Source organism: Danio rerio, chromosome 16, assembly GCF_049306965.1.
Source record: "Danio rerio strain Tuebingen ecotype United States chromosome 16, GRCz12tu, whole genome shotgun sequence".
Taxonomy (NCBI): Eukaryota; Metazoa; Chordata; class Actinopteri; order Cypriniformes; family Danionidae; genus Danio; species Danio rerio.
This window is the reverse complement of record NC_133191.1, coordinates 15383630-15396511: the sequence shown is the minus strand read 5'-3', so window position 1 is coordinate 15396511 and position 12882 is coordinate 15383630. Positions and strand designations below refer to the sequence as shown.

Genomic DNA, 12882 nt, shown 5'->3' with positions numbered 1-12882 from the left:
GATGAATTGCAGTTTCAGTAACTTCCATATTGGCTTTACAAGGGAGAGCAGGAGGTTGCTGCTTGGTTGTAAAACATTTTGGGCAGCCCTTTGGTTGTAGTAAGGTGCTATATAAATTGATAGTTGATTGATAACTCTGGCAATATATTAGTTAAACTGTTTGTTCAATTCCCTCTCTGGCTCCTCCACTAACTACCACAAAAAAAATTAAAAATAAAAATAATAATAATGTTTTGCTTCTTACACCTTCTTTACATGCCTGAAACTTGCCTACAGCTCTTATTCATTGTTGCTCTTATAGTTGTGTAAATTGCTTCCTTGTCCTAATTTTTCATTTGCTTTGGATAAAAGCGTCTGCTGTAAATGTAAATCAGTAAGGAATGTCAGAGTTTCTGTTTCGAACTCTTTTGGAATTTAATATAATTTGTAAACGGGCATCTATTTTTTGATTCTTGAATAATGAGTTCTATTTTCTGTTTTTGTGTTTTCACAGGCCTGAAGACTACAGGATGAAATGACCATCGCCATGCTGCCAGGCCTGGAGTTCAAGAACACATGTTGATGCTTTTTTATATCGTTAATGTGAAATAAATTATCTCTCAAATTCTAAACAAAACCGAGTTCTTTTGTCAATGTTTAGCATTTATGGTTAGTATTTACAGGAAATTAAAAAATGTCTGCCCTTCCCTAGAATGAAACGGTCAAGTTTTATTATTTTTGAATTCATTCAGCACATCTCTGGGTCCGGCAGGAGCACTGTTAGCTTAGTTTAGCATAAATCATTGAATCGTATTAGACCATTAGCATGTCACTCAAAAGACCAAAGATTTTCTATAATTTTCCTATTTAAACCTTGACTCTACTGTTGTTTACATATACTAAGGCCAAAAAAGGAATATTTGCTATTTTCTAGGTTGACATGCCTAGGAACTATATTCCTGGTGTAACTACATTACTACATTCTGGTGTAATAGGAACCGTGGCTACACAAGAGCAATGATATTACACAGCAGCTGGGAATAACCCCCAGCTGACACCTTCCAATGTGACTGGCACACACTTTCTGTGCAAGCAGGTGGTTATTTTGAAGGAAGTTAGATCATTTTGAGGTGCTGCATAATGTGCCTGCTGCAACCAGGGTACAGCAGAGAAGTTCCTTGATTATTACACTGGAATTATAGTTCCTAGCCCTATCAACCTACAAAACAGCAACTTTTTCATCAGTCATATTACACAATGTAATAGAAGAGTCAAGCATTAAAGAGTAAAATCATTAAAACTTGTTGTTAATTTTTGAGTTAGATGTAAAATGATCTGATTCAATGATCTATGCTAAGCTAAACTACCCGTACTCCCGCCAGATTCAGAGATTGACACAAAACAGTTTAACTCTAGTTGAACTGTAAAATTAGCCTTTTTTTAAGCACAAACGCATGCCAAATAGAGATGAATTTCTTGATAAACCACTGCCCGAGCAGCCCTATTAATTTAGTCTTGACTCTTCAGTAATAAAGCTCAGATTCTTTGGTCTTTGCTTGTCCCGCAAATGACTTTACCATCCACTCTGAAGCCAGATCCAGCTCTAATTCAACTGCCGCTTCAGCCCTAATTAACGTCATATGACTCTATAAGCCCTTTCTGATGCTACTTTGGCCTTTTTGAAGTCTGCTTAGCTCATTAAAAAAACACTCTGCTGACATGGAAATAAAACGCCCTTGTTAGTCAGCGCAATGTTGGCCGCATATATTTTTATAAAAAGGTAAAATTGACTTTACGAAGCAAGAACAAGTTTATTAAAAAGGAGATTTGTTACATTTTAAAATGTAAAATTGAACAATTAGCCGCAGACAGAATGGAAAACAAGAAGTCATTTTCGCAGTACAGTTTTATTGGTTACAAAAAAAACAAATAATAAAGTAAAAATAAATAAGTTTGTGGATTTGAAAGGTCTGTTATGAGCGGACGGTAGACCACAGGCCTAACTCTGACTCTTCAGGTCTCTTTCACAGTGACAGAGCCATTGGAAACAGGAGCACGGAGACACAAAAGATGCCAGGCTGAGCTCTTCTTTATACAAAAAAAATAAAACAGTCGGAGAGCTTTTACTGCATCCTCTGCATGGCACTATACCACCATATGGAAATAAGTTCACATAATACAGTTACAGTTCAGACAAAATGTGTGGCGTTACATGGGGTGTTGCTGTAAAGGACCAGTGGGAAAAGTAGGTTTGGTGAGTGATTATAAGAATTCAGATTTTTATAAATAACTGCTAGTGATGGGAGCATCAGATGGAGGTATTTTCTTCTGTAAAATAATATATGTTAAGCAGCCGGTTCAAGATGAAATGCTGCAAACATTCGTGAAATATGTAACATAGTAGATCACCAATTTGCACTTAAAAATAAAATAAAACACAAACTGTACAGACACCCCTTACTGTCATTTATAAAAAGATATGGACGACATTTCAAACCGTTGGCTGCGAAAATCATTTTGTTAATCAGTGTTTTTGTTGTTTGCCCAGCAAAAAAAAAAAAAAACTTCATTGAGGAGTCCAGTAAGTATTGTGCTTTTTTTAAATGGAAGATATTAAGACTTTTCTTCAGATGATAAATTGTTATTATTATGTTTTAGGTTTTTAGGTTACATATTTATCACTTCACTGGCAGATTGGTGAAGAATGCATGTAAGTAAGTTTAGTGAAATTAATCTTTTAAGCATGACAAAATTGGCAAAAATTACAGTTTGGAAAACTAACTAAAACTGAAAATGTGTTCAGTAAAAAGGAAAAGTATTTAATTACTATTATTATTTTACACATTTTCCAAGCATGCAACAATCATACAAGTCCCTTTTTCCTTAAGATTATTAATAATAACAAAACATATGATTATTGTCATTGTTAATAATAATAATAAGTGTTGGGGGTAACGCATTACAAGTAACACAAGTTACCAAATAATTTTACTTTTCTAAGAAGTGAGGTAACGCATTACTGTCCCAAGCATGCAACAATCATACAAGTTTATTTTTCCTTAAGATTATTCATAAGAAAAATATATTATTATTTTATTGTTAATAATTATAATAACAATAACATTAAGTGTTGGGGGTAACGCATTACAAGTAATGCAAGTTACCTAATAATTTCACTTTTCTAAGTAAGGAGTGAAGTAACGCATTCAAAAAACAAAGTAACCATTAATATTGGAGTTACTTTTAAAAAATATAACAAAGTCACTTTAAATCCCGCACACATTGTGAGAATACATAAACGGAAAAGGAAGATGGCAGGGCCTAACATTTCTGTAAAAGAAATTATCTCATTATTTTGTACAGATGGAAGAAAAAGGAAAAGAGGATTATCTGAATGGACAGTTGATTTTACTTTTAAATAAGACTTATCTTACACCAAATTTTTAGCTGTTATTATTTTATATATAAAGTAAATGAGGGTTATACAGTTAATTATAATGTGTTGTTAATTGCAGAGCTCTGAAACAGATCAAGCCTCAGCCAGGTCAAAATGAGAAACTCAAAATAAAGTGTCACATTACCATAAAAAGTAACTAACTAGTTACTTTTTTGGGAGTAACTTAAATTTGTAATGCACTACTTTTAACATTCCCCAACACTGCTAATAATACAGTTAATGATAATCAAATTTAAATTATTATTATTTAATATTATTATTGTTATGTAGACAATTAAATTTAATTAAGATTTAATTAAATAACATTATGATGTCATTTCTTTTTATCATTGTCGTCAACAACAATAATATTAAATATTTATAATTTAAATTTCATTATTATCATTATTGTAAAGCTACACTGAAAAAAAAATTTTAATCTGCCAATGATTGTCAATTATAATACATATTTATGCTGTAAAATGTCTGTCTTCATCTTCAGAATGTTGTGTGTATTTTACCTAGACAACAATTCAAAAACACTCATTAAGAAAACGTATTTGCAGAGTTCCTCCTTCAGCTTTTCGTTTCATTGGCTACATGCAGCCTCACAAAAGACAGAAAAGTCACTGAATGAATTTCGGCACAGTTTAGTTCTTTTTTTTTTTTTTTTTTTCCTAATCTTCACTCACCCGCCCCAATAAGGATGCATATAGCAGGCACTTTTCGGATTTCCCTCGGTCCAATCCTGCAGGACATTATGCTGAAAAGTGTTTGTATGTGGACGATCTGTCGGTCACCACAGCTCTTCTTCCTTCACATGCTCCTGCGGCTGATGGACGATGCCCTCTTCAGCTGTGCTGCGGGTGAAGCGGCGTGCGCCGGGTGCCCTCATGCCCGCCGTGTCACCAGGGTGTACGGGGCCAGGCCTGGCGCCACGGGGGTCGGGGTAGCTGGGTTGGTAGTATTGAGGAGGGTAGGCCTGGTAGCCGCCATAAGGGTCATCCTCCTCCTCATCCTCAGGGTTGTAGTTGGTGGCGGGGCCGTAGTTTTGGTAGGGATTGGAGGACAACTGTTGTACTATGGGAACACGGGGGAATTAGATCGATTGCCTTCTTTTTTCAGTCACCACCACCAGGGGAGCAGGTGTCGAGTTAGAAAGAGTGAAGGAAACGACAAAGAATGAAGGAACAAAGTCAGTGCAGAAAGGAAGAAGAGAGTTGTTATTGTCATTAGATTAGTTCGGACTGATGGATCAACAGTTAATTGTTAGCATGACTTATTTAGCCCTTGCTTGTTAAGTGTTGAACCTGGCTGAAATAATTGTTACTGGCAGCCATTTTTTTTAATAACGAGTGAGTGTGGCTCTTTTACTATACAGTGACTTATTGATTTTGGAGGGTTTCCAAGCCCCAGGTATCTTTCATTTTTGTATGCATATTTGAAGGTCAGTGCATAGTGTTCATGATGCTAATTTCGTCATGTGAATAGTAACCTATGTTAAACCAAAAATTTGTAACATAATGTGCAGACCATATATTTGACCCTGGACCAAAAACAGTCTAGTTTAGTTTTTACAAATTGTGGTTTATGCATTATCTGAAAACTTTACATTATAACTTGTTTTTTTATAAGATAAACTGTAACAATCTGGAACCGGAAAGTTCAAAATATTGAAATACTGACAAAATCTTGTTAATAGTATCCAAATTAAGTTCTTTCCAATGTGTATTTTTATTTTTAATTAAAAAATAAGTTTTGATATATTTAAAGTAGGACATTTACAAAATATATTCATGGAACATGATCAACAATTAAGTAATGTGTATTTATATAGTGGAATAAAGATGACTGGGTGGCCATGATGGGTAATTGTTGATGGAGCGATATTGCCTCCCACCCCCTACTCTTTATGAGAAGGGCCATGGGATTTTTTTTTTTAACCACAGAATCAGGACCTTGGTTTAACTTGGTTCACTGATGGTATATAGAGTCACTGTCACTATGCTAGGGCATTAGGACCCACACAGACTGCAAGTTGAGTGCCCCATACAATGTATTTTTTGCCAATGCCAAAAATATACACATGCGATATAAGCCTAGTTTTGTAGTCCAGCGTAACATGCATTTATTTATTTATTGCATCCACAAGGTGGCAACTATCCCCAAAACAACATGAACTGAATGGACAGTAATGCTTGAAAAACACAATTGTGGATGATGAAATAAGTCAAATTAAGTATATTTTAAAAAGCTTTGCATTTAACTAGCATACACATATATGAAATTGGGTATAGTTTAGGCTTTACAGTGCATTCTTGTGGTGCCATCAGACAATCAGCATCATCTCTAGAGTAATTAGTCTAATGGCTCAGGCTCAACAACAACAAAGAAAAAAGAAAATTGAGCGTGAGCAATGACACAAGTTTCCAAACATGCTCCTGTGCCTGCCAAGCAGCTGTCATTAAGACATTGTTATAAATAGTTTTTTTTAAGTATTCATTAGCATAAAAAAGTTTAAGAATATTAAAATATTTTTACTTAACATGTCTAAATAACAATATACAAGTATCACAAAATGATCACAGGTGCCTAGTTGCTTGATGTTTTCAGCTCAGGTGATTGGCTCAAATAATGAGCAAAATGGATTTCAGATCAGCTATTTGCGGGGGTTCCGTGATAATCCAGCAGCTGCCATTAAGATGAACAGAAATGCTAACAGATGGTTTTCTCTGAGTATAATAATAAGACCTCACCTTGATTTAGATGTTCACTCTTAAAAATGAAAGGTTTTGCAAATGTTTTTTTTATTTTTTATTATATTTCTTTTTTCCATTTCTGAACGTTAATGTGTTGTTGATGAGTTCCGGACCCTAATTTTAATTGGTTAAACTATGTTCAAATTGATTGAAAATTACTCTAAAAAACATTCAACACTTACCGGGCAAGACATGTCTTTCTTTTATTTCATTTTTTGGTCTATGGGCACCGTGACAATGTGTTTCTATGGTTCTTAGTATTTCAGTATTTTGTTAATTATTTAAGCATGAGTATAAGTATTCTAGTATATGAATGACCCCTTGCTGGTGTTATGTCGGCATCATTTATATTTCATTTTGAGACCATAACCTCCTCAATCAAACTAGATTTTCTTATGTGAGAGATACATTCTGTGCACATTTATGGAAGCTCATAATACCCGAATTGTTGGTGGAATATTGAGTACATATATACACTCAGAAAAAAATCTGTAAATTAGCAGTTTTCCTAATTTTGTGATCCATGTTTTTTTTCTTTTTTTTTTTCTTTGCTTTTGAATTCCATTACGAGACCTGCATTTTTCTTCCAACATCAATTCATGTTCAAAAAAATAAATAAATAAAAAGGGACTTTTATTGACATTTTTAGTTTGTCTAGATGTCTAAGTTGGTGGTAATGATCTGCCAGTACATTTTTTGTGACTTAATTATTTAAATATTATTTAAAGAGTTCAGATGCAAAAACCTCCAAGTGTCATCTGAAATTTCCATACAAAATGAACATTTTCTTCTCCTTTGTTTATTTTAATATATTTTATTTTAAAGATCAGGAAAAGGACTTATTCTTTGCCATAAAAGTGATATTACAGAACACATACAGGAGCCTGATAAAAATGCTCATTTAAAAGAAATTTTCAGATGGAATTTACAGGTTTTTACATCTAAACTCTTTATTTCTTATACAATATATTATTTCAAACTAGTAATATGTCAATAAAAGTCACTTTCATTCACTGTGTTACCCTTTTGGAGCCTTTACTTACAAGAGTGTAGACTTCAAAACCTCATAAGCCAAAAAAAGTGCAAGAAAAGGTAGAAAACACTTTATAATCAGCTTGAAAGGAGGGTTAAAAGATAAGGGCCTTCAATGGTGGTGACATGTTGAGTGTTGGAGAACCAGAGAGAACCATGAGTTCAGGAATGTGTGGAAAAAGACCTTCCCCAGATATAGTCTTTGGTTTGGGCGCATGGAAGGGCGTGGGATGAAGGAATGAGGGAGAGAGGAAAGACTCTACTGTTTCTCAGTAGTCATTCTCATACTGATCTGGACCTTCACATGCAGGTGTGAGACAGTGAAAAAGAGGAGAGAGACACTGCGGTAAGTGAGAGCCCCATATAAACCACACCATGCTCTAAACAACACCTCATCTGCCAGACCGACTCACACTTTAATCTTTACATAGTGGCGTTTGAGAAAGAGAGTCAAGGATTCTCAATAAGGCATTAAAACCTGGTCAATACTCATAAAACGCACGTTCTCTCATTAGAAATGAAGTATTATCCCAAAGATGAGGGCTGAATAAGTTACAGGGCAATTTGCAATACTATTAAGATTTTATGCTGACTGTGAAAGCTTTAAGCTATAACCTTTATAGATCTTAAAAGTGTTGATGCAGTATTTCATCTATTGAGTGGAATATTACACTGTCATTTAACAGCCTTACATGGCAAAAACCCCAGAGAACATTAGCACACTTTTTCTTTTTTTCAGAGTACAAAACTGCAGTAATTTGTGGGGAGTTCAGTAGAAAGCTTTGCTAGGATCCGATAAATCAATTATTTAAAGAGTGCTGTCCATTTCTGTCCAGCCTCCCATATTGAAAATGTCTCACTAAAATACCACATCTTCTAAGCGCACAGATCACACTTAAACTTTCATAGCATTTAGACTCCATGAGAAATTTAAAAGTCGCATAACTGTTTGGGAAGGGCCAGCTTTATTGGACTAAAAGTCAGACCACTCGTGTAAAGCCATGGCTCATGTTCATAAGCAATTATGGAAATACAGTCTCAAGTGAAAATGTGAAAAGCGCTTGAGATTGTTAAAGAAGATAGTGCAGATTGTTCTCTCCATAGTTTGCTCAATAGTATGGAAGTCTATTTCCACCAGGTGAAAAAATATAATAAATCATGCCTTAGTCAAGTCAAAACTATGACTTTATGGCTTAACCCTTGTGTATTATTCAAATTGACCACCCTTTTATTATGTTTTTGACCGTTTTTACCTCATTGACTTCCATTATAACAACATGTTTTGATTGCAAAGCCATGACACCATATAATCATGCATTATTGATTGTTGGTGGTTTTCTCTGTTGGGAAGTGGTAAAACTTGTCATTTTTACTGTTGATCATCAGTTAGAGCCTCATACCCTAGGAAGGCCTTTGCAAAAACTAAAAAAAATAAAAGCTGAAAACAAGTTTCTGGTTTTAATATGGAGTAAGACAACATTATGTGTACACTCTGTAAAACCCTATAAGTTAGGTGTGTCCAATCTCGGTCCTGGAGGGCTGGTGTCCTGCAAAGTTTAGTTGCAACCCCAATCCAGCCCTCCAGGACCGAGTTTGGATACCCCTGAAATAAGTTAAGGTAACTCAAACCATTTGAGGAAACCGATTGCAACAAACCATTTAAGTTCAAAAACTAATCCTAATGAGTACTGAGAACTTAACCAATTTGAGTAAACAAAACAAGTTAAGCACAGTAAAACCCAATAAATAAAGAGAACTCAAACCAATTGAGTTAAAAAACTAATCTATATTTAAGTTGAAGTTATGAGGCGTTTAACTCGTTACCTTAACACTGAGTTCAAAACTCTTTTCAAATGAGTAGAATTAACTTACAGTAAATTTTGAGTGAATTCATTTCATTTTATAAAGTTAAATGTTGGGTTTTACAGTGTATAAATACACTTACTATGAGAGCTGAGCTGCTTTTTTTTCTCATATCATATTTATTATTTAACACTCTGTATAATAACTAATAAAAAATTGTACTTCTTCCCAACAATGTAATAAATGCAGGGTTCCACACAATTCATTCATGTTGTCCCCACACAAATCGATTAAGTTAACTTAAGCTAACACCTAACAAAATTATGTGGATTGAACATAAAAAAATTAAGTTGTCCCAATGAAATCTAAAAAATGTGTCGTTTCAGCTCATTTTAATTAAGTAGTTTGAATGAGTAAAAAAAAAAAAGAAAACATTTTTTTGGAGTAAACAGGGAAAACAACCAACAATCAAGAATAAAAATATGTTGTCATGGTTTTGCTATCAAAAAAATTGGTTATCGTTTATTGGAAGTCAGAAGGGCAAAAACTGCCACCAAAATAACAAAAGGGTAGTATTTTTGCTCTGAGTGTATTGTTGAGTTTTTGGAAAACTTCAAAGCATTTTCCCATAATATGTGTCAAAATAAGATTCCATTTGCTGAAACACAATTGTGGCCAAATTAATTAAAATCAGTTCATAGAAACATCCATAACAGCACACAAGTGTTAAAATCCCAAAAGATACTTTCTCATTATTATGACATGCTTCACACATCATAAAGATATAATAACAATATATTTATAAAAAAAATATAAACATATTACAAACATGTTTGGCTATTTGTGTTAAGTTTCAGTGTAGCTGTTAAACCTTATAAAAGTGTCTTAAAAATGAGCGAAAAATGAATATGCAACTGAGGTATTTAGAAAGATTTATCTAGTGTCTAAGTTCGCACACATATATAATGATCAAATACAATAACAAGGATATAATGATCAAATAAAAGAAATATATTTGTGGGCTACAATTTGCAAAAGTGCAGCCTCTCTCTCTTGCTCCGAAACTATTGTAATCATGTGAACAAAACAAAGGCGCATTTGCACACTGCACATATGCGAAGCAAATCAAAACAATGGGAAAGAAAGTTATTATTATGAGTTTTTCATTATTACAAAACACTTATATGTTATTACAAAAAAGTCATTACTATGAGTCATTATTACAAGTCATTATGAAAAAAAGTTTATCATAATGTCGCGTTAAGTCCGAATTTTGACTTTGAATATTGTCATTTTTACTTTAAGCCATAATATTTAATAGTTTTGAATTTATAAATCATAATTTTGACTTGCCAAATCAGAATTTTTACTTTTAAAGTCATTTTATTTATTTTTTAATCTAGCAGAAAATAGTCTTCCATACAATAATTACAATTCCTAACTTGAAAGTTTAATGTTTTGTTCTTGCTTGCAGTTTAATTCTTTTATGTTTATTTGCTCTGGACCAGAAAGTGTCTTTTAGCTTTGCATTTACAGTACATGTACCTTCCTTCCTAACCCAATTATGCTTAAAAAGCATCAACTTGTCTGCCGGTTTTGCTTTATTGGAGCAATGGCAAAAAAACTTAAAGGACTACTTTTTTGCCAGAGTTACTGCTATACCTATAGGCGGACCTATAGTCTTCATGCTAGGGGAGCCTCCATATTGGTTAAATCTTTATGCACTACTTAAATAATCAAGATGAGCAGCAAAATTTGTTTTTGTTCATTGAATAAAGATGCATTGCCTTTCACATTTAGTTTTTTCTTCTTCTTTTCTTTCTAAACTAACAATCTGACCATTTTAGTAGTGACTGTAAAGTACTATACATTCAAACTGGCCAATGTTCTGAAAGTTAGCACCAGTTCATGATTAATGAGTTGCATGTTTTAGTCTGTTTTCAAATAACCACCATACACATTGATCAGTAGAGATATTGATTTAAATACCACAGTAAAGAGATTTGCAACAGAGTCAAGGAGCAAACACATTAGAATAAAGTAAAAAAAGTTCTAAATTCTGTTATATTTCTTTAAATACGTCAAGGTGTTTTAATTTAAAATAAGCACACAATGTTAAGAATAAATTAACTGTTCGATCTTCTGTTCTCTTCACTCTTTCACTTAAGCCCTATTTGCATAGGATTAATATTACCTGATGACCTTTAGTCAGTAATAACTGCAGAGGTTGTGATCTTAATCCTGTGCAAATAGATCTTTGTAATTATAAACACAAGCATCTTCATTTTTTTTTCCACAAGGGGGCATTATAAACACATTAGATAACACTTTATTTTATGGTACAATTCTTGCTATTAATAAACCATTAACTCTGACTAAACTCCTAATTTGCTGGGTCTTTATAGTTAAGGTAGTCTTTAGAATTAGGGATCATGAAGTAGTATGTACTTTATAAGTAATAATAAACAATCAATATTTTATTAATGAGCAGGTAATAAGGCACTAATTAACAGTGAAATGTTGTACTTAAACTGTATTACCACATATTATAAATTGTGTTGTCCATAGAAAAAATCTGACAATTATAACTGAAAACTGAAAAAAGCATGCATAAACACAATTTATTATCAAAATTTACTGATATATTATTTCTATTAAATTTATATTTAAAAAATTAATAGTAATCTTTTAAATGGTGAACCATTTAATCCTCCAATTGATAGTATATGAAGTAAACTCGATATAAAAGAAACTCTTCGTCATTTTTTTTAGCATCCTTTCATCTTCCTTATGGCTATATTGCCTATTCAGTAGTACAGGGCAAGTCCGAACGTGAGAAATATATCCTCTATGAGCCTCTCTATAACTGACAGCAAGTCAAAACTCTGCTATGTACACAAACTTGTTTACAGTAGATTTATTGGAAGGAGTTGAAGAAATATGGCTGTTGCAATCTCCCCTTCATGACTAAAAAATCATCTTCAAATATAACAGATGGCTTTCTCTGGGTATTATAGACCTCTCTTTAGATGTGCACTCTTAAAACATAAAGATTCTTGATTGGCATCTATGGTTCCTTTCCATTGGCTAAATGTTTGTGTCGTTGATGAGTTCTGGACCTTCATTTTAATTGGTTAAGCTATGTTTAAATCCATTGTAGATTACTCCGCAAACATAAACAGAAAAATATTTTAAATTTAAAAAAAAGCACGGAATACATATTTTGTTGAGTTATTGGCATGGTGTTAATTACAGGGGGGTTTGGAGGAGATTGACCCCTCTAATTAATGCTTGATCCTCCTGAAGGACAGTCCTCTAAATAGTGAGAAATAGTTTGCTCTGATATTTATCTTAAATAATAATATTAATAATTAAAATAATAGATTAGAATATGAACACATTAGTCCTCCTGCATACCATTGTGAGTATGAAACCAGCAGATCTACAGCACTGATGAACATTGTAAATGTTGACAATTCACTTTTCTTGTAAAATGGGTGTTTGTTTCTACATATAGCCTAAAGGTAAAGTAAAATGAGCTTTATATTTCTGAAATAGCTAATCAGAGGATACTGTAGGTCAGAAAACACTAAATATTCTACAAAACACTGAACACTTCAATGTTTTTATTAATAAATTAGATGTAATTTAATTAAAGACATACATTTAATTCACTGAAGCATTACACAACAAAGTTCAAATAGCAGCATTCGCACTTATTAAAATGAACTTAATTAAAAGAGTAATAAAACCAGGATTTAATTTTAATCGGATCTGGGAAGTGTGAACAAACCCTTAAAACCACAGCTCAATAAGAAATTGTCTGGGTATTAGTTTTTAAATATATAAGTCAATTTTACAATCTGCAATAAT

General features: G+C 33.1%; 2 protein-coding genes across 23 annotated transcripts in view; one reads left to right on the top strand and one right to left on the bottom strand.

Annotated features, from left to right (window-relative positions):
• Nucleotides 1-616, top strand: part of mrpl13 (mitochondrial ribosomal protein L13) — a 46572-nt gene extending 45956 nt beyond the window's left edge. The window contains exon 7 of the mRNA NM_001020534.1: nucleotides 494-616. Coding sequence (NP_001018370.1) covers nucleotides 494-518 — 25 coding nt within the window. The 3' untranslated portion in view covers nucleotides 519-616. The remainder of the gene's footprint in view (nucleotides 1-493) is intronic.
• A 1251-nt stretch (nucleotides 617-1867) lies between these two features.
• Nucleotides 1868-12882, bottom strand: part of col14a1a (collagen, type XIV, alpha 1a) — a 344010-nt gene continuing 332995 nt past the window's right edge. For 11 of the 22 annotated variants that reach the window (XM_009292161.5, XM_009292162.5, XM_068214100.2 and 8 more), the window contains one exon: nucleotides 1868-4495. In XM_009292161.5, the coding sequence (XP_009290436.2) occupies nucleotides 4212-4495 (284 nt within the window). In that variant the 3' untranslated portion in view covers nucleotides 1868-4211. Of the gene's footprint in view, nucleotides 7505-12882 lie in introns of all 22 variants that reach the window. The other 11 variants (XM_009292164.5, XM_073925954.1, XM_073925955.1 and 8 more) reach the window with 3 other exon arrangements.